The sequence below is a fragment of the Dicentrarchus labrax genome, unplaced genomic scaffold (genome assembly GCF_905237075.1).
Source record: "Dicentrarchus labrax unplaced genomic scaffold, dlabrax2021, whole genome shotgun sequence".
NCBI classification, from domain to species: Eukaryota; Metazoa; Chordata; class Actinopteri; family Moronidae; genus Dicentrarchus; species Dicentrarchus labrax.
The window spans coordinates 33054300-33075999 of record NW_026136719.1 but is presented as its reverse complement, the minus strand read 5'-3'; the positions used below and the strand labels follow the sequence as shown (position 1 = coordinate 33075999).

Sequence of the window (21700 nt, the reverse complement as noted above, 5' to 3'; positions counted from 1 at the left end):
AGTTTATTTGTACATTGTTTGTCTCTGTAACATCTGCCAGCCACTTTTATGCACCATTTAATTTTTTATTTTTTTATTTTAATTCAGTACTCGTACTATTAGTACTGTACAGTTCACATACTTATTTAGATATACATATATAGATATATTTTCAACTAAGTTACTGCTGTATAGTTTTTTAATTGCTCTCTACTGTTATGCATTGAATATAACATAAAATAGTCATAAAATATGTCACTTAGTCAGTTTACTCAATGATAGAAATGGGGGATCTCTTAAAGACAATGGTTGGGAAACACTGCATTAGAACAGTTATTTCATCAAAGTAATTTAACAGAATTTATTTTCATTTCATGTCATTCAATGTAAAAACTAATACCTCTTTCAACAAGCAGTTCTCTGGCTTGTATGGGGTGCATGTAATATATCATTCTCAAGTGTGTAGAAATGATCCTTTTTTCTGGGTGTCAAATCAAGAACACAGTAGGGAGACTGGGGTAAGTTGAGCCAAAGGGTAAGTTGAGCCACCCCTTGTTGCTAGGAAATGGTAAAAAACATGGATCATGTGACCTAATATTTAGGAGGAAGGCATCATTTCATGGAGTCTGTGAATGTAAGAACCACATGGGTAAAGTGGTTCGATATTTATTTCCAAAAAAACATTTTTCACTCTTGAAAGTGAATTTAGTCTATCATAAGTTTCATGAGAATTGTGTTTAGTCCAAAATAGATCATTTTAAATATGTTTTATACATCAGTTGTGGTATCTATGAGCTCCAACATGAGCTCATAAAGCTAGTATAAAAGTGCACCATTTTAGCTGTGGGGACTAATAAAGTCAGAATGGTAGCTCTGGGGTAAGTCGAGCCATTTGACCAGGGGTAAGTAGAGCCGGTGGCTACAGCCAAAATACACTTAATAAGTGTATCCAAAAACATATTCTGTGTATATTCCAAAGACACAGCTGTTAATGTTCTCTTCCTAAGCGCGCTTTAAGGCATTCTCATGTTAAAATGTTTTTTTTTTTCACAAAACAGCTGTTTAGCAGTAATATGCAATAATAATAATAATAATACAAAAAGTTATTGTACCTGTTGAATTGTATATAATAAATAAAAATACACATGAAGAGAAGTGAGAAGTGAAGAAGTGAGTGTTATTTAGGGAGGGAGAAGGTGAAGGAGGGGTGGGGTGGAAGTGGGGGAGGGGGAGTAGGGATACCCCATACACGGGGTAAGTTGAGCCACAAGACCACTTTTTTTGTTCATGCTTTATTATTGAAACAGTTATGTTTACACTTATTCTGTTTGTTTGAAGGGATGCACAACATCCTGAAATATATGCAGATATATTAGTGACAAAACTATGATTGCCTTGATGTAGTGAGCCTAAATATGAAAAATGGCTCATCTTACCCCACTCTCCCCTATATATTTCTATATCTAGGATAAAGGCAGTAAGAATGACTGCCTTACAGTTGTATGCATAGCCTGTTCTCTAGAATTTGTATGCAGTAGAAGAGAGGGCCCTTGTAATGTCGTGTGAGTAGAATACAGTGTGTTGAAGAAGCTCTGGCATGTTGCTGTGTTTGTCTGAGCAGGGACAAACAGACAATCAGACCAACTGTTCAGCATCATTTATTTCTGTACGAAAAGTCCTCAAAGAAATTCAAAGGAGCTTCATTACTTTACAAGCCCAAGCCACATATACGACACATCCATTAGGTGAACAGTTAAAACAAGCCAACTATACCAAGAGTCATATGCATGTATGCAGCAAGTGTCTGGTACAAATCTTTTAAAATGGAGCTATAATGGTTTCTTACATACAGTATACATACAGGACAATAATAACATTACAACTCAAAAGATGTCCCTTTTAGATTTGGATCAACTGTGCCTGTACAATAAATAAGTATAAAATATATCTCTTAGCAATCTGTGGATTTTTAAAAACACATTAAACATACAAAACACTAAATTACTGCTACAACCTCCGAAAAAAGACCAGCTATTTCGGCAAAGAGAGGGGGAGTCCTTTTTTTTCTTGCCGGATTGAAAGATTTCTCTGTCACTTTGAAATGGGGAAATTGCACATTTAAAAACTCCCTGATTTAACAATTCAGTTAAAGTTTCAATTCAATTTTTTTTATTTTGTTAAGGGCTTCTTGCTGGTTAACATCAATAACACAGACGGATGGATCACAAACACTGATATGAAAAAAAAAACCATGGAAGAAAAACATCACCATATCACATGAGCGAGTGCTCGGAATGAAACGGAGCAAGTTAACAACCACAGGTCGGGATGCAAAACAAGGAATGTTGCTGTTTTTCTTCTTTTCTTTTCTTCTCTTTTCTCTCTTGAAACAGGTCAAACAAAGCAGGACGTGAAAACCACTTTTCAACTTCTACGTCTGTCACACATCACAGAGACCTGCATGGGAAGGATGCTCAGTGATACACATACATTATACATGCGTTTGATTAACTGACCCACACTTTTAGTATTTGCACCCTCTTTTTGTATAAAGGCTGTGCTTTTGCATCATAAATCGCCTAGCAACCGTGGCTGACATTATGGAGGTCCATTGGGGAATTGGCCAGTAGTCAGTACTATATAAATAGCAAACAACCAGGCTGGAAAAAGACACTCTTGGAAATGATTACTGTCAAATGATCAGTGTAAAAGTGAATAATCTAATATCTCAGGTGGCTAACTCAGTCTCCTATGAACTACAATCATACACAACTCTTTGTTGTAGCACTTTGTATTTTTTTCCATTGTTCTGTGCCAATGCAGGAAGTATTGGGGAAAAAATAAACCATTTGAGTAGGCTAATAGTTCAAACAAACTAGTGCTTTTGCCCGTTTGGATGAGTTTGTTTAGACTGGTGTGAAAGCTGACAAATGAACTTTTGGACCAAACTGGACTTAAAATGCTAGAAAAGATGAGTCTTAGCCAAACTTTTTTGTCAAACTGCTTTTCCTTTAAACTTAAAGCATGACCTTTAATGCTTAAAAAACAGGTTGTTTAGAACCATTTCTTTACCATGACCATAAACGGATTATGAGACCTCTGGGCACACACATTGTGTCTCTGGTTGTGTTGCGTCTTTTTTAAGGTGTTTTGTATCTCTTTGTAGTTGTCAGGTATCTCTGCATTGGCAGAGCACTGGATATTTGGCACTGAATACTATAACTTAATCTGGACGGCATCATGTTTTTCGCTAAAACTAAATATTTGCATATTGTCACTGGTTGGATGTTAGTTGGATAAATGTATAACTCCAGTTCTGTGAGCCTCTGAGTAGATCTGTAACAGACTTCACTATTGGCTGGGCAATCTACCCAAGACTGGAGAACCAAGCAGGAGCATCTCGGAGTCTAAACCCCCCGCAGAAATATTTTAACCACTAGGTTGCAGGGAGGGCTTTGGGTTTACCAGAAAGAGGCACTTTTACTCATACATGGTCATTGCTCATTGAGCAACTGAACCCTCAACTTTCCCAATGATAAACTTGCCCTAACCTTCTCAATTTTTGTTCTAAACGGGTGGCATCATGCAAGTACTTGTCAGACCGTCAAACAACATCTAATAGCATTCAACGGACATTTCTTGTAAAAGTAGGAAAGCTCTGAACTTTTCTGCGAAGCTCTCCTTTTTCATTCTTTCATCTTGCCCATAACGTCACCCTACCTTTAAGTTTACTGTTTGTTTTGCTTTCAGATGTGTTCGAACAACATATGAACTAGTTCATTCCAGGCAATAGCGCCAAAGGGTATCAACATTTTTGCTGTACATGTCAGAGTGCGGGGGTAAACCGATAGCGAAGTCTGTTAGAGGATAGAGAATATCAAAGGCTGAACTGCCTTAAGCCACTTTTTCTACGCTAAAGCTTGAGAAGAGTCTGTTAATGTTTTTGGCTGTGTCAGAGCAAACCAGCCTAACAATGTTAACATGAAACTAGTCTGTGTTTGCTGGTGTACGAAACAGATGTTTTGCAGCAGTGATGGTTTGCTGACCAATTCCAATGGTTACTCTATCTGACAAGCTACCATAATGTAAACATAACAGTGCTGTTAATGATGCAGTGACAGTGTTAAGTCAGAAACAGAACCAAATTCAATTATGTCATTCTTGTCTGTGGAGACACATTTCTACAACACCGCTGGCTGTTCTGAGCCATTGTTGTCAAAGAGCTGAGGACCTCCAATATGGCTGCCAGAGGACATGTTGTCACCCTACGCCCTGTACGGATGTGCTGACCGCGATGATGCAGTTCACCATGGGCACTGCTAGCTCTAGGAGAGGGTCTTCCCCTTTTCAACATATAGAATCACATAATTTTGCTCACCGCCAAAATCTTAGAAAAAACACCACTTGATCCTGGACCAATGGCTTGGAGCAACTGACTGTGCAGTGCTGGCAGTGTGTCGTGTAAGTGTGTGTCTGTACATGTTTTTTGTAGGGAGTGTATGTGAGTCAGTATCTGGGGGGTACATAGTCTCTTGCTGTCTTCCCCACTCTGCCTGCCACTCATAGCTTCATCTTGTGGACCACAGGGACAGGCAGGACCTGATGGATCTTGGCTCGGTCATTGTCCACCTCCAGATGGACCCAGTCGGGGTGGAAGGAGCCCTTGAAGCCCACAAATGCCAACTTATCTGCAGGGAGGCCAAAGGACATTACAGTAAATTAAATCATCTGAGCTCTAAACAGGAGCCTGGATATACACACCAAATTCATAATGCCTGTTATATATTTACAGTTATGTATTATTTATTGACACTTGTGACTCATTCATTTTGATAAGGTACTATCACCAGTTGCTACGGTCCTATTCTGCTGCTGGCCCTAAAGGCCTTTACACACTGGGGGCGTTTTTTGGTGAGATTCATTAAAATGTGGATTGACCTGTTGATTGTCTCTCATCACCCTGTACTATATGACAAATAGACAACTGCCCCTCGACTAGTAGCTGTAAATAAAGCCAATAGTCGTCTAGTTGCCTCCGTTTATAATATACATTTAATTATTGAACTATATATATTTGAACAGATCTTGTCGATAGTGCTACAGGCTCACTACGATCAACATTAGACTCTATCGCTCCTATAAAAAGGAAATTATTAAAACATAGGAGACTAGCACCATGGTATAACCACCAAACCCGCCAGTTAAAGCAAATAGCTAGGAAATCTGAAAGGAAATGGCGCTCTTCCAAATTATCAGAATATCGCTCAAATTGGCAAGATGATCTTAAGATTTATAGAAAGGCCCTCCGTAATGCCAGAGGAGCCTATTACTCAGCACTAATAGAAGAAAATAAGAACAACCCTAGGTTCCTCTTCAGCACTGTAGCCAGGCTGACAGAGAGTCACAGCTCTATCGAGCCACATATCCCCATAAACTTAAGTAGCAATGACTTCATGAGCTTCTTCTATAATAAAATTATTACTATTAGAGAAAAATTAATCACCAACTGCCATCAACAGTTATCGTGGCTCTCAAGTTCAGGGACTTCTGTCAATGTAAACTTAGATGTATATTTAGACTGTTTTTCTGCTATCGATCTTCATCAGTTAACTTCAATCATTTCTTCATCGAAGCCATCAACCTGTCTGTTAGACCCGATCCCAACTAGGCTGCTTAAAGAAGTTGTTCCCTTAATTGGCACTTCTTTACTGGATATGATTAATCTTTCTTTATTATCAGGATATGTACCACAGTCCTTTAAAGTAGCTGTAATTAAACCCCTTCTTAAAAAGTCTACTCTTGACCCAGGGGTTTTAGCCAACTATAGACCGATTTCTAACCTCCCGTTCCTCTCTAAGATTCTGGAGAAAGTAGTCGCCAAAGAGTTGTGTGACTTTCACATAACAATAGTTTATTTGAGGATTTTCAGTCAGGATTTAGAGTTCATCATAGCACAGAGACAGCTCTGGTTAAAGTTAATAATGACCTTCTGACTGCTTCTGACAATGGACTTGTCTCTGTACTTGTATTATTAGATCTTAGTGCTGCATTTGACACCATTGACCATGATATTCTTTTACAGAGACTTGAGCATCAAATTGGCATTAAAGGAACTGCCCTAACCTGGTTTAAGTCATACTTATCAGATCGTACTCAGTTTGTACATGTTAACGATGAATCCTCCATAAATACTAAAGTTAGTCATGGAGTTCCACAGGTTCTGTACTTGGACCAATACTATTTACTTTATATATGCTCCCTTTAGGCAACATTATTAGGAATCACTCCATTAACTTTCACTGTTATGCAGATGATACGCAGTTATATCTATCAATCAAACCCAATGAAATTAATCAATTATCTAAATTACAAACATGTCTTAAGGACATAAAATCCTGGATGACCTGCAATTTTCTGATGTTAAACTCAGAAAAACGAAATTCTTGTTCTTGGCCCCAAAACCTTAGAGACTCATTGTCTAAAGATATAGTCACTCTAGATGGCATTAACTTGGCCTCTAGCACCACTGTCAGGAATCTTGGAGTTATCTTTGATCAGGATTTGTCATTTAACTCCCACATAAAGCAGACCTCTAGGACTGCCTTCTTTCATTTACGTAATATTAGAAAAATTAGACACATACTATCACAGACAGATGCAGAAAACTAATCCATGCATTTGTTACTTAGGCTGGATTACTGCAACTCTATTATCAGGTTGCCCCAATAAGTCCATTAAAACGCTCCAATTAATTCAGAACGCTGCAGACGAGTACTGACAGGAACTAGAAAAAGAGATCACATCTCCCTGTACTAGCTACTCTGCATTGGCTCCCTATAAAATGTAGAATTGAATTTAAAATACTCCTCCTCACCTATAAAGCTCTTCATGGTCAGGCCCCTTCATATCTTAAAGAGCTCATAGTACCCTATTACCCCACTAGAACACTACGTTCTCTGAATGCTGGGCTACTTGTGGTTCCTATAGTCTCTAAAGTAGAACAGGAGCCAGAGCCTTCAGTTACCAAGCTCCTCTCCTGTGGAACCAGCTTCCAGTTGTGGTTCGGGAGGCAGACACCCTCACCACATTCAGAGTAGGCTTAGACATTCCTCTTGATAAGCTTATAGTTAGGGCTGGATCGGTGGTCCTGAACCATCCCTTAGTTATGCTGCTATAGGCCTAGACTATCGGGGATTTCCCATGGTGCACTGAGCTACTCTCTTCCTCTCTCTTTCTGCACTCATTCATGTCCCTTTAATGCATGTTACTAACTCCACTTCTTCCCCGGAGTTCTTGTGCTTTCTCGTCTCGCAGGTTCTCATGGATCCTGGTGGAGCCTCCTGCCATGGTCCTGCTTGACTGCCATTGCCAATACTGTTGTTGCTTTGCACCTGTCTGTCTGTCTGTCGCCTCTCTCTCTCTCTCTCTCTCTCTCTCTCTCTCTCTCACCCCAACTGGTCGAGACAGACGACCACCCACCTAGAGCCGGAGGATCTGTCCTAGGTTTCTGCCTTTAACAGGCAGTTTTCCTTGCCCTTGTCGCCAGTGCTTGCTCATGGTGGTACTGTTGGGTCTCTGTAATTAATGTTAAAGAGTTCGGTCTAGACCTGCTCTATTTGAAAAGTGTCCTGAGATAACTTCTCTTATGAATTGGCGCTATACAAATAAAATTGAATTGAAATTGAATTGAACAGCTGCCTGTTGAATACTAACAGAAAAAACAGTAATGATTCTGAATATTTAGTTAATTTATTTCAACACTGTAACATCATACAGTCTTGTTGTTCAAAACACAGAATACATACGTATTTATTATTATTAAATAACTTCCAACTTTATTAAGACAAATACTGGCGGCCTTATCGATACGATGGATGACGTTAACAGTTACTGACTAATAAACTCACTATAAACTTCCTCTGTTTCATGCCCCTCCTGTCCCTGCCTGAACCCGCCTTATCTTCATCCCCACAGTCAGAGTCCTGGTCAGAGCTGCTGCAAATCCTCCGTTTTGGCACTGAGTCCAGGTGACAGTCACCTAACTAGCTAGTGGCAGCAGCTAGGACAGTTAGCATATGCAACCATAGATACAGAAACGTAGATACTGTACCTCATTGGCCACTGCTGTATGCTGCCAAATGTCTGCACGGTTGCTGCTAACTACACTGAGAGATTCAGACTTCACTGCAAAATCAACTAACTCACTTAATTCTGAACTGACTTTCATGAAATGTGGTTATAAATGTGAGAATTTGCACATGATATTGGCTACTTGTTGAAATGAATTCAGTTACTGGAGGCGGATCTAATCAGCTCTATGCCAAAAACTTACGCCGGCAACAAGTACACATCTATGTAATTGTTTTCATTCTGTATTTTGGCCAAAGTGCTGGTCTGACTAACTGTGGCTGTTATTTGTTTACCTCACTGTTTTGGGCATAGAGCTGATTAGATCTTCCCCCAGTGACTGAATTAATCCCTACGAGTAACCAGTATCATGTTAAATTGTATTCAAATTGGTTCAGAATTAAGCGGGTTAGTTGGGTTTGTAGTGCAGTCTGAATCTCTCAGCATTGTTAACAGACGACTGCACATCAAATTGAGAACATGGTATCTACGTTTCTATATCTATGTATACAAGAGTGCACTAGTGAGTGTAAGTGACTCCCTGCGTTACAAGAGAAAAGGTCCGTGTTGCAACAATCCCAATACTTTTGTCCTCCGTGACAAGGTGCAGCTTCAGAACTAAGTTTGGCCTTTTTCTGTTTTTCAGCGCCTAACTCGACTATTAAGGGCTGCCCTAACGACAAAAGACACACAATATAAAGACAGCATGACAAAAGTAAGTTGGGATGGCGATTACTCCCTCTGCACAGTCTGCTATGTGCTAGGGATCTGAAGCCCTTACGTCCATCTATGCTATCTTCAAAGCCCACAAAAAACAGTCTTATTAGGGCATTAGGCAGAGTGGGTCGTCCACTAATTGGAAGGTTGTTGGTTCGATCCCCGGCTCCTGGTGCCACATGTCAAAGTATCCTTGAGCAAGATACTGAACCCTGAATTGCTCCCGATGCCGCGCATCGGTGTGTGAATGTGTATGAAAGGGTGAATGTGCCATGTAGTGTAAAAACGCTTTGAGTGGTCAGAAGACTAGAAAGGTGCTATACAAGTACAGGTCCAGTTACCATTGATGTCAATTGGAAAGTCTCTGCTGATTTTTATTCGTTGGATGGTCGCAGAAAAATGAAAATGTTAAACTCTGTTCGAGAGCTGCGCCTTGTCACTGGGACGAAAGTATCGGAAGACTGTTGCAACATGGATCTTTTCTCTTGTAACACTGGGAGTCACTTACCGGTGCACTGTTGTATGTGTGCTCCTATGACTGACTCTACCCTATGGATGAATAAAGAGAACGGGATACAGTAGCCCATAGAGCATGTGCACTAGAGACTTCTGGTTTAGCCCTCCGTTACTGTGAATGGGGATAATGATCATACACAATGTAAGCTTATTATTAAGTCTTTTTGGGCCATTGCTGCGATGTCTTGTTGCCTTGCCCTGATTGGGGGCTTAAAGGGCAACAGAACCAGAGAGCGCAATAGAGGGCAGCTGATTTACAGTGGTTCCAACCAGGACTCTGACTCTGTGGACAATGACACAGCAGGTAAAGGAGAGGTGCAAGTTTGTAGCAAGTTAATTATATATATATAATATATATATATATATATTGAAATTAATAGCATAAAGGTGTCGACTAGTTGACCAGAAGAACCTTTAGTCGGGGTCAGAACGGGCCAAAGTGCAAGGACAGGAAACTGAGAGGAAGCTGGTGAATGCAACCTCTCTATCTGTGGACCGTTCGGTGCTGCACTGTGAGCCTCTGGCTCCTTTTAGTCAATGCAATAAGGTGTAGAAAAATGCTTAGTATTTAATTTTAATGTCACAGATTTGCATCGCAGCTGGTATCAATATTTTAGATGCAACATATTTTTCAGGTGCATTTTCATGTGATTTATTTGTCATGGCCCCAGTGTGTAATTAATGGAGAAGGTTGGGGTCCAGTGCCTTGTTTAATGCAGGGACAGGATTTAAAAAAAAGGTTAAAATTTCACACCTAGTTTTAGTTTGAGGTAACTTTTATAAAAATTACTTTTAGCATTTTTGCTGAAACATGCACTATATCCTGACAGTAGAACATGAGACAGATAATATGTGAAAAAAGCCAAGAAAAATAGAAAGACACTTTGGGTTGGAGGCTTGAGGATAGCTGATTGTTTTTTTGTTGCTTGTTTTTGTATATTGTTATATAATACATACATAATCAAACTTAGACATTACAGTCACACTGACCTGGGTAAAAAGCAACCTTTGAAGCAACACTGCCACCTACTGCATTTCTGTTCAAAATGCTGGATGTTTTGTCCAAAGCATTCCTCAGCATACTGCTGCTGAAATGCTCCACTCAGTGCACATATAGTTGGTTACCTTTCAATTTGACGCTTTTGTCTGCTCCAAGTCGCTGCAGGACTTTAGTCCAGGATCCTCTGGTAAACAGACGACCCTTAGACGTAATGAGGACAATGGAACTAGAGAAAGAGTGAGAAACAGCATCTTAGTGTTCACCTTTAGCTGCATGTGTCTTTTAAATAATATAATATATATAATATAATATAATTGTAAAATTTCGTATGGTCCCATGCCTAGTGGCAATGCAAAGTTTCTTTGAGGCCCACGCCAACACATGGTGTTAATCACATGAAGACTCCTAAACATGTTGAAGGATGTTGAAGGACTTCTTACCCGTCTCTCAGTCCACTGATGTAGTTGTCTATCTGTGCGGGGATGCCCTGTAAGATGGAGTTCCTGAAGTCTTTGCTCTCTACCACCTTCCCATCGTGCCCGTCAATTACGGTCAGCTGCACCCCATCCTCTGGTTGGTACAACTTTCTGCCGTTCACCTGTGACAACACAGCCAGCCAATCACATACAGTTCTGGGATCTATAAATTCACTGCAGACTTAAAAATCTGAAACATGCACATGCTAGCCTGAGCTCTGGAGATAATTTCCACTTCCGTCTGTATACAGTAGGATATGAGCCCTGACTCAGCCAGCAGCTGGCCTTGTAGGGGGTTCCACAACTTGGTGTGTGTTCAAGCTGATTAGATCAGATGTCCACAGATATATTTTCTTTTTCACCTCTATGTTTTTAAATCTTTTAACCTGAGAAAAATGTGAAAACTAAATAGAATGTCATGTCATTTGTCTTTTTTCTTAAAAATTAACCGGTTAGTTAGAAATGCCTGTGATTGGATTTTGTTTATTATGCTTATTCCCCCTTCATTCATTCCCATTTCTAGTGAAACAGGTTTCTAAATCACACTAGTACACATAAAACAGGTTTAATTCTGTATATCAAACCAGTGGCCTAAATCTAAGCTGTTCAACCAAAGTGAGAGTAATCTACTGTCTGTATGAGACAAACGATACCTCAGTAAAGGCAAAGTCCTCCTTGATGTGGAAGAAGCGAGTGTTGTAGGACTCCAGTTTGACCTCCAGGAAGTGTTCTGGTGTGTGCTAAGAGCAAACAAGAAAAGGAATAGAGATGGAATTGATACACAGATTTTGGCATTTCACAGAAGCAATTTAAAGCCAGTTCACACTCACCACTATCACAGAGCTAAACCAATTAGGTGAAATAATCACTGCTGCAATAGCCATTTTAATATAAGGGAGTACATTTCTAAATGTTGCTGTGGGGGGGAATTGAGATTCAGCAGCAGGAAGACACTCAAAAAAATGAATGAAGCCAAGAAACAGAATGTAAATAGGAATACAGCAAATGGGCCATTCATTATGGTGGAATGTATTTCTTAGTTCTCAAAGTCTGAAACATTAGTGCAAGTATGTAAGACATTTTGACAAAAGGACAGTCACAGGTGTAACTAATGATATAATGGTTGTATGGCTCACTGGGGAACTTACTGTAAATGAACAGAGTCATCATTAACATTATTAATTACACCTGTGTTCACCTCTGTGATGCACTTAAATCTCTGCTACACCTGACCTGACAGCAGTTCTTCAGTGCAAGGCCCAGCATCACTGTTCCCATTATCGGTATTTACTGGTGGGTGAAAGTAAATTGACCCTTTTTCGAAGTCCCGCCCCCTTTTGGAACCGCTGTCAATCTCCTCCTTTCCTGTACTTAGATATGCTATGTGCTAGGCTAATCTATGTTGAAAAGACAACCACATTTGAAGATGGTTTAAAGATAACATTACATCTAAAAGCTAACTTGCATCAGTCATTGCATCCCCCCATTCTCACCAGCCTGGCATTTGGTATCTTTCTGGGCATGGGTACATCCACAACAGGCAGCTCAGCGTGTCTGGGGTAGGCCTGGGCCATGCAGTTGCTGGGTGGACTGCCTTTAGGAATGACGGCTGTGATCTTCACCCTCTCACAACCCTTGACGGAGCAGAAGGCATACTGCCCCCTGTCGTTATGGGCCTTCACCTTCAGGAAAAGCAGGCTGCAATAAACAGAGTAAAGCTTTGGACATCATACACTTCATCTGATACCATGCAACCACAGAAATCATTGACATTGTGAAATGCAGATTCATCTTTGTTACCATGAAATTACAGTAATGAGGTAAAGAAATCAGACTGAGATTGGTGAGAGGGGTTTCTGGGGGGTCAGAAAACAAAACAAGCTTTAAAAGGTCTATAAAGCTCTCTGGAGCTGAGGCATTAGTAATAATTGACCCTTCCTAAGTCCCGCCCCTTTTTGCTCTGTGCTCCAATAAAAGTTGAGCAAGCCTCGGTCAGAACCTCGGCCTACTTTCTCCTTCCCCATGCACAATATTTTTTCCCCAGGATGGTGAAATCGTCGACCACCCTACCCTGCCTCTGACAGGCTAACCCTGACATTCTTACCCTAACCCCAACCCATCTCACTCCTCATGCCTCAATCTAACCAACCAAACCGATGAAGGCAATTAGTACCTGCCAATCAGAGGGAGATTTTCTTTACTTCCTGTACTTAGATATGCTTTGTACTAGTCTTGTTTGTGTTGAAAAGGCAACCACATTTTGAAGATGGTTAAAAGATAAAAGCGACATATAGCTGTAAGTCACGCCTTAAATGGAGCGAGGCCTGAGAGCTAGTTCAGGCAGTCAACTCGAGCTGTGCTGATATACACAATGACCTGCCTCATTCCATAATCACTAACCAAACGCACCCTTCCAAACTGGCTGTCTATTTAAACTGCACAATTTCCCAGCTCTCCCTCTGCTCTGTCAATGCAGCTGTTGCCCTGCATCTGTATTGCTGCTGCTGCTCTGTAATCCCCCCCACCACCCCAGCATCCACCTGTAGGCTCCGACTGGGGGGTTAAGGTATTTGCTCATCACTCCCCAATATCTCTATGGAAACATATCTGTGGAGAGTGATGAGGTCGGAGTCTAGACGCCATAATCTAAATATGCTATACTGCTGTAATAAACATTTCAAACAGGAGGTGTCACACTGAACTAACAATGTTAGCTTGTTAACCAGCGTTTTGCTACCATTAGCTTTCAGATGTAACTATAGCTAGCTAACGATTGATGTGTAGATTAGCTAGCATTTGCATTGGCTAGCTAGCTATATGTCACTTTTATCTTTTAGCCATTTTAAAAGTGTGGTTGTCTTTTCAACAAAGTACAGGATAGAAGGAAGTTGACTGAGGTTCTGACAGGGGCTCACTCAACTGTTATTGGAGCACAGAGCAAAAAAGGGGCGGGACTTAGGAAGGGTACATTTTCTGTGGGTTTGTCACTACGAATGAATTCACATTACACAGCCATTAGATATATTGTTCATAGAAAAATATTGATTAGTACAGCTTTAAAGTTGTTACATTAAATGGACACCCTGAATGCTTCATTAATTAGCATACAATATAATCATTATGCAGAAAATGTAGATACACAAAGTTTTCTGATGGTTGATAATGTGTTGTAAGTAAAGTCTGTTTGTGAGATGAAGTGAGCTAATGTGGTGGTGTGTGGCTGACCCAGTGTCTTCCTCCCAGTAGTAGTATCCTCTGGCCAGGTGGGAGTGGTTGATCTTCTCCTTCTGGGTAGTCCTCATGAAGACGCCCGTCTTGCGGGTCTGTTTGGTCAGGCGGTTGTGGATGTCAGAGATGATGGTAAAGGCAGTGCCTTGTGGGTAGCAGAGGCCCACATTGATCCAGTCGTTTCTAAAAACACAGTAAGCAGCACAATGTAGATACAGTGCTGATCTCACAGTCAAACCTGTTCTCACGCCCAGCATACATGTGATTATTTCTACCTTTAATCAGGTGACTATCACATGAGTCGTGAATCCGGTTGAACAAATCTTTTATTAATGGGTAGAAAAGTAACAACAACATCAACAGTTTGGAATTCACGTTTAAAGTCATTCATAAAAGAAAATTAGAAACAAATACTGGTTTAGCTTCTCCACTGTGAGGGTTTTCTGCTTTAAATAAAAAATATGAACAGAATATCTTTATGGTTTTTAGCCTTGGCTAACTCTTTTTTTTTTATACCATTTATTTTATATAGTAAAAGAATAATCAGCTCACATTAAATGTGAATGTATTCACAGTTGCACAGTATCGTATGGGTGTTGGTGCAATGTAATCTGAGAGACCTGAGTGTGACCTGTGCTTGAATTTGGTTCTTAAACTAAACTTACAGTATATTTGGTGCATGTAGGTTTATTCCTGAAGAGATGTTACTTCTATTTCATACATTTGAGTCAAGTAATGCCATTTCAAATAGTCTAAATGCAGCAGTTTAGCTTAGTTTCATTTGTGTAGGTCAAAGCAGTAGGTAGTGGCATGGTATAAAAAATAAGTCATTGCACATCGACCAAAATATATACAGCAGTATAAATGAGATGACATCTTTTTGTCCTGTGCGATTATTTATTTGTTACACCATGCCACTACCTCAGGCTGTGACCTGTGCAATGTTCCTTACCAATCACATCTGTATATCAACAGCTGTATATAGTGTTCATGTAACTCTTACTAACTCTAACTCTCTATTTTTCTATATTATTATTTTTTTATTTAATGTGTATTATCTTATCTGTTGTGCTGTATCTGGAGCTGCTGTAGCGAGTGAATTTCCCCAGTGTGAGATCAATAAAGTCTATCTTACCTTCTCTCGCTCTAGTGCAGTGGGTTGTTTTTTTTACTTTCTGGCATGCCCACCTTCAGAAGCCAAAATGTTTTATAAATCATAAGGTAAGCAACTGTGTTTATTTTCCTTATAGAAATCACATTCCTTTGACTCAGTTCCACTCCATATTATTGCCCTGGTCATCCACGCCTCCCCTGCAGTGGGTCTGTGCCCCACAGTTTTAGAACCCTGCTCTAAAGATCTTTAGCATTCCTACATTGTAGTATAACAATTTTCTCCAGAATTTCTCTATAATTTCTATTATATTTACTTTTAATATATTTCATATATTTATAGAGTATATATAGGCATCAGTGTATATGTGCGAAAGCATATGTTTATACTGTTATTTCCTAAGTTAACTGTGATTGCCATGTAAATGAAGAACATTTCAATGAAATATTTTGAAAAAAAAAAAAAAAAAACGGTTTACAGGTTTAAGGGATATCTTATCTTATTTTCATTTGGATGTTTCAGTGTTTTCTGGTTTTGACCCCGATGCAATAGCAACAAAGGCTGTTCACACTGCAGGCCACACTGACCCAAATCTGATACATTTGCTCTGGTGTGACTCAGATCAGATTTCTTTTCATAACAGTGTGAACAGCACAAACCGCATGGAATCGGAGCTTTTCAATTTTGATTCAGGCCACTTTTATATGTGGTCCAAATCCAATACAGGCCCTATGGTTGCAATGTGAGTCTGACCACTCATATCAGAATTCCTGGGACTTTTATGTCACTCAGACTGACTTTAGTCATGCAGGTCACTTCAGGACAGTGACCTGTTCACACTGGAGTCTGATATGGGCCACATTTAAAAAGTTATGTGAACAGACAAAAAAAAAAATCTGATCTGAGCAATAAATCAGAACTGAGCACCAAGTGCAGTGTGAAAATCTAATTGCAGCTGTAATTTTTGTTTACACTCTAATATCTGTACATTGTCAGCATGTCAGCACGTGTTATATGTCAAATCACACCTGACCTGTACTTTATACCTTCATATCAAAAATATGCATTAGCAGTCAAATATGACTTGCAGTCTTTCATTTATCCACTGCTCTAAGCGGCTAATTGTCTGTCTCTCTGTGCAGCATACAGAATCCATGTTGAATGCATTTTGTCTGAACAGTTTTTCAGTTTAATTGCTATGACAAACTCCCAGTTTAATAACTTCAGCTCTCAGCTCATAAAGCCACTGTTCATCAATCCAATCCATGTTTTTCCCACAAAGAAAAGGGCCTGTAGTTGCAGCTCTAATTGAAAAATGATGTTTCCAAATAAGCTGAATCAGGACAAAGCAGAGGAGTTAAAAATGAATAAAAGTAAAATGTACTATATAAACTCACCCAAAGTCAACAATTCATTAACAACACAGCAAATTGAAAAGATGATAATCTGTTTAGCTCAACAGCTTTCTACTGACTCTGCTATGAGATCCTTCATCAAAGCTTCAACATCAGCAGGAGGTAGCTACATTTTAATATATCACACTGCAGAAGGCAGGAGAGAGCGGCTCATTAAACCATGATCAGTTGGTTTGCTCTCAAAAGACAGACAGTAGCTGTTTTCTTAACATAAACAAGTCATATTTCAGCTCTTTCTGTGGAGAATCAGCCTCCCTTGCTGTATTCTTCTGTGAACTGTAGATGGGGCCATTGGTATACGCACCATCGATGGAAATACACTGCTTTGACTCTGTGCTGTCCATGTCAGGGTGGACTGAGGCCATGGGGAATGAATGACATGCTTGAAATGACCACCAGACTTTATGCAGTTTAAATAGCTGAATGCCTCACTGTAAACAGCATCTGAAGGGAGGAGCACAGAGTGAGACTCTCCCCATTTCTGTGGTAAATCTTGGCAAATAGCAGGCGTGAGAAGAATGAGCTGACGGCCTACATCTTGAGTGACCTCAGACAATGCCATTTGCAGAAAGCCTGTAAGGAGGGATCAATGTTCAAAACAAAATTAACCTCGTCAGCTATCTTCCCATGGTGTCATCCACAACAACTGTATATGTGTTGTCTCTTTACATACATTCACCTCTGAAGGGTTAAGTCATCAATACGCTTTAAACAAATGCTCGCCAGCGTCTGAAACACCCTCCCACACAACCGTACGTTGCAGAGATTCTGGAATCAACAGTGGCCAACTGTGTGGAGGTGTGAAAGCAAAGCAAAGCAGGCTTGAACTTCTTGCTTTTTATTCTTAACACAACTACTTCCAGCACTTTGTGTGTGAAAGACAGAGTGCAACACAATGAATGCCCTCAATGAGCATGCTCGGTGCCAAGATTTGTTGTCTCCTGGTGCTAAGGGAGAGTTTGATCAATACATGGGGTGCTAAGAACATAGTTAAAGAAAACATTTCACTGTGCTTTGGTGAGAATAGTGCTCGCGGCTCCAGAAAAAATAGACTGGGCAGTGAAAAGACTGCTGCAAGTTGGTTCCACGTCTGATCATACCGGGCAGGTTATTCTTCCCAGTAGAGTTTTGGAGTTTCAGACTAAACCCGTGGGTGATCTGAGGCATAGATCTGAGTGAAGCTAAAATACAATTACATTTTTCTAGGATATGTGGTCATTCTAATCAATTTGCTGATGTTTCCGTGACTAAATTTCCAGCTTTTCCATGTTTTCCAGGACACTTGGTAACCCTGTTGTAGACATCTGCCCCAACTGAAGAATTCTGTGTCTTTTGTGTGTCTTTGTAGGCTCAATGGGATGAATCATACAAACAGGGTTACTGGCACATGCTTTCAAACAGTCTATCCTCAAAGGCATTCACGATGTTGCTCTCAGTTGCCCACATGAGAAGTGACAGAAGAGGATGTCTGAAGAATAACAAATACAGAGCTTGTTGCACCGTCAGTTTTCGGAAAGTTGCTCGACAATGTGACCAGCACTTTGTCTGAAGAAGTGGGCTCTTTAAAACTTTGGTACATCCGAAAGAGACCATCCCCAAAGAGAGGAAGACTGGAGTGGTGTGCGACATCATTATGACATCATGCATGACAGCTGTAGGGACCACATCAGCTTACTGTGAACACCAGCTCCCAGCATCCACTGGAAGAGGTCAAAGGTCACTGACCAGGAGTCAGTGGACAGCCAGAGAAAGATGAGGGAGGACATTCACATCTGACACTTGAGACCATCTTTGATCAGACACAGGGGTTACCGTCTCTGCCCATACAACCACCTGCTGTCACATGACCTGTGGTCCATGCCACCTGAGACAGCTCAGCTCCGTTCACTGTCTGAGACACAATCTTCCTCCTCTCTGCTGCAGTGCCGCTCCAATAACAGTGTGATGGGGGAGCTGGAAGTAAAATACCGGCTAAAATTCACTTCATGGATTGCTGACTGCAACAGATGAAGCCCTCAGGCTGCTTGGTGTATTTAAAGAACCAGGCTTGTAAACAGATCAAATGCTGGTCTGGAAGCTTTTCACTGGATCAAAAAGGTGAATTTGTTTCTCAGGGGTGATTTTAAAGTCTGTTTGTACATATATTATCCTCTTTTACATGCGCAGTTAAAATAGATAACATCTTTTTGAAACTTTGCATTTACAATAAGGCTTTCCACTACCACATTTACTGGTATTCATCCCTGGAGTCTTGATGAATGAAATATTTATTTAAAGATCTTTTGCACAAAAGACCTTTTATGCATAAATTATTACATTTTGCATACAAGGTATCAGAGATGGGGACTCAAGTCATTATTCTGATAATGTGCAACTTGACTTGACAGAAAGTAAATGTCCTAAGACTTGACTTGGAGGTGAAAGACTTGACTTCACTTGAGACGTGATGACTGGATTGACTTGTCTTGTTTTATGTTTTCAGTGTAAATATGAAATATGTTCAAAGTTGTTACATTACAAGTGAAACGCTACCTGGTATAACAGCAAGGCATTGTCGTGATATTCAGTGCGAAACAATATGGTTACAGATACAATCTGTTCTCTCAAAACTCTGTAACCCTAACACTAGCTAACCTAACGATCGATATCACTGATCAACCCAATGTTGGCATTGTAATGTTACATTTCTAAAAACCATGGATATATTGAAACCATGTTCAATTATCCAATCTATAAGTTACATTTCAGTTTTAAACACATTTTTAAATTGTCATGTGTCATTTAATGCTGCATTAAATGGCCGTTATCAAGTGAATAATTATATTTTATGTTGTGACAAAGCTCTGAGGGAGGTCTGGTTACACTGCAGTATGTTGGGGGGGACTTGTTTGAGAGTTGGACCAAATGACTTGAGTCACATGCCTGCAAGGCATTATAATTATAATAAATTAATTTGTGCCTACAAGTCATCAAAAGACAATACCTTGTGTAACCAAGATAATAAAGTGTGCAAGATATGGATCTTATTTGCACAAATTATTATCCTGTGTGCACACGTAGAACCAAATTAGATAACTTGTGCAAGATAAAAGATATTACCTTCTACGTCGGGGCTACTGTAGTTCAGCATGGTGCTCTTAGCTGTAATTTACTCACTATAATACATATCTTGAATGATGATATGAGCACCAGTCCAGACATTTATATATTCTGTAATTTCTAGATGACTTCAAAGTGCCAATAAACCCTTGAAAAAAAAAAAGTCTACTCGGGGCAAGTAATTATGATCTCACTCATAAACACACCACAGACCTGTTCCAAGTGTTCATTTGGTTCTACTCAAATTTTATGAATACTAGCAGGCACATTAGAGCTGCTGATAGAGGCAAGTAAAAGTTCATTTCCCCTATCAGTCCGAGCATCATGTGGCTGCAACACACTTCCAACTGATTTAAGAATTTATTTAACAACCTGTTTGACACTTGAAAATGTGGTTACTTGAGAAACAACAGTGGCAGTGTGATATTCAGTTAAATTTCCATCTTGCTCTGTCCATCAGTGTCGAGTTTATTAAGTCTACATGCCATATGCCTTGCTTAAGTGCTCTATTTTTTGTCTTATGTTATGCACTCTTAATCTTAGTCTCTCATTTTGTCTGTTCTATAATCTGCCCAGAGACCGCAAAAGAAAATAATCCATTGGGCTAAATCTGGACATATGTTGTTAATTCATTTGTGTTATCTCTGATAAATAAATCCTACTGTACAGACCAACTATAAACATGCTTTGTGTGAAATGTGTGCTGTCACAAGTGCAGCTCATGTGTCCACTGACTTGTTGAAGTTGATGAGCCAGATGGTGACCTCAGCAGGTGCCGCCTGGTCCCAGTGGATGGTGTAGCCTTTGGCCAGTGTGATCACTGGCTGGAACTGCTGGTAGTGTTTCCTCTTCCCCAGGGCGCCCTCTAGCGTCAGGGGCCGATTGGGGTACTCATCCCTCACTATGTGCATGTTTAGGTTGGCAGGGTTACGTGTCTGGACATAGATCTGAAGAAAACACAACCCTAGAGTTAGAATGCTTCTAATATTTAGACAAAAAATTGAAAGAAGCGTTATCCAATATCAATATCATTTTATATGTTGTACTGCATATCTCAGTACTTTTTGCGCCACTGAATATACACGGTTACAGGTTTGACTGCAATAATGCTGAATAAGTCACATTTGTCTGCAACAACATATCGTAGCATTACTCTGTCAACTTATATGCGGTAAATAAACAAGCTAGCTTGCAAATTAGCTACGTAACATTATTTATGTTAATTATTTAACAACTTCAACTTTCCACATCAGCCCAGTCTGCTGTTTGTCTTTGCTAATGAGTTAAAAGACTGTCGTCACTAGAGGAAGCAGCCATACAGTGACAAGCCTCCCTGCTGGGTTAGCAGGTAGAATGAATCAGTGCTATTGGTCAAACTCTAGGCAAGTCGCTGCTACCTCCTGCTGTCAGATTTGAGTACTGATCATAGACACCTGAACTCACAGGCATGGCCAGATTTTTGCGTAGTTTAAAGCGACAAATCATACCACTGTACACTAATGTCAAAGTGCTTTTTTTGAAAAAGATGTAAACAGCCTTGGAACATAAAACCAGCAAATTTCCAGCAAACATTCAGACATAGTTAGGATTTATGTAATAAATAAATAATAATAATAATAATAATAATAATAATAATAATAATAAATAATAATAAAAACATAATTGTGGCATGTGAAAGAGTTTGTGCACCCTAAGCACAGTTATGCAGTCTTAAATCCTTTTTACAAGGTCTCAGACCTTCATCAGCTCCATCCAAAAGGCCAGCAAAAAAATTTAAGTTATTGATGCCCACAGTGCAGGAGAAGGCTGCAAGAAGAAATGTAATTAAGAGATGGCAGTTTAGGTGAACTAGGGTCAAGGTGAAATCTGGAAGACCAGGAATACTCTTAGAGACTTGCTCATATGCTGGCCTGAAGGGCAAATCAGAAACTCCACGTGAATTCTAAAAACCTCCAGGAAAATTCAGTAGAGTCAGTAATTTCTGTCCAGAGCTGCTTACGCAAACAGAACCTTCATAGAAGAGTCAGTAGAA

At 39.9% G+C, this 21700-nt stretch overlaps 2 protein-coding genes across 5 annotated transcripts in view; one reads left to right on the top strand and one right to left on the bottom strand.

Annotated features, from left to right (window-relative positions):
- Positions 1 to 1621: 1621 nt before the first annotated feature.
- LOC127351949 (cell migration-inducing and hyaluronan-binding protein) overlaps positions 1622 to 21700 on the bottom strand; it is a 190723-nt gene continuing 170644 nt past the window's right edge. For all 4 annotated transcript variants that reach the window (XM_051379973.1, XM_051379974.1, XM_051379975.1 and 1 more), the window contains exons 23-29: positions 20404 to 20615; positions 14041 to 14226; positions 12309 to 12513; positions 11469 to 11555; positions 10780 to 10937; positions 10465 to 10565; positions 1622 to 4667 (exon numbers count right to left, since the gene is read on the bottom strand). In XM_051379973.1, coding sequence (XP_051235933.1) covers positions 4540 to 4667; positions 10465 to 10565; positions 10780 to 10937; positions 11469 to 11555; positions 12309 to 12513; positions 14041 to 14226; positions 20404 to 20615 — 1077 coding nt within the window. In that variant the 3' untranslated portion in view covers positions 1622 to 4539. The remainder of the gene's footprint in view (positions 4668 to 10464; positions 10566 to 10779; positions 10938 to 11468; positions 11556 to 12308; positions 12514 to 14040; positions 14227 to 20403; positions 20616 to 21700) is intronic.
- LOC127351993 (uncharacterized) overlaps positions 5068 to 21700 on the top strand; it is a 47006-nt gene continuing 30373 nt past the window's right edge. Inside the window, exon 1 of the mRNA XM_051380060.1 lies at positions 5068 to 5344. The gene's annotated coding sequence lies outside the window, so the exon portion shown is untranslated. The remainder of the gene's footprint in view (positions 5345 to 21700) is intronic.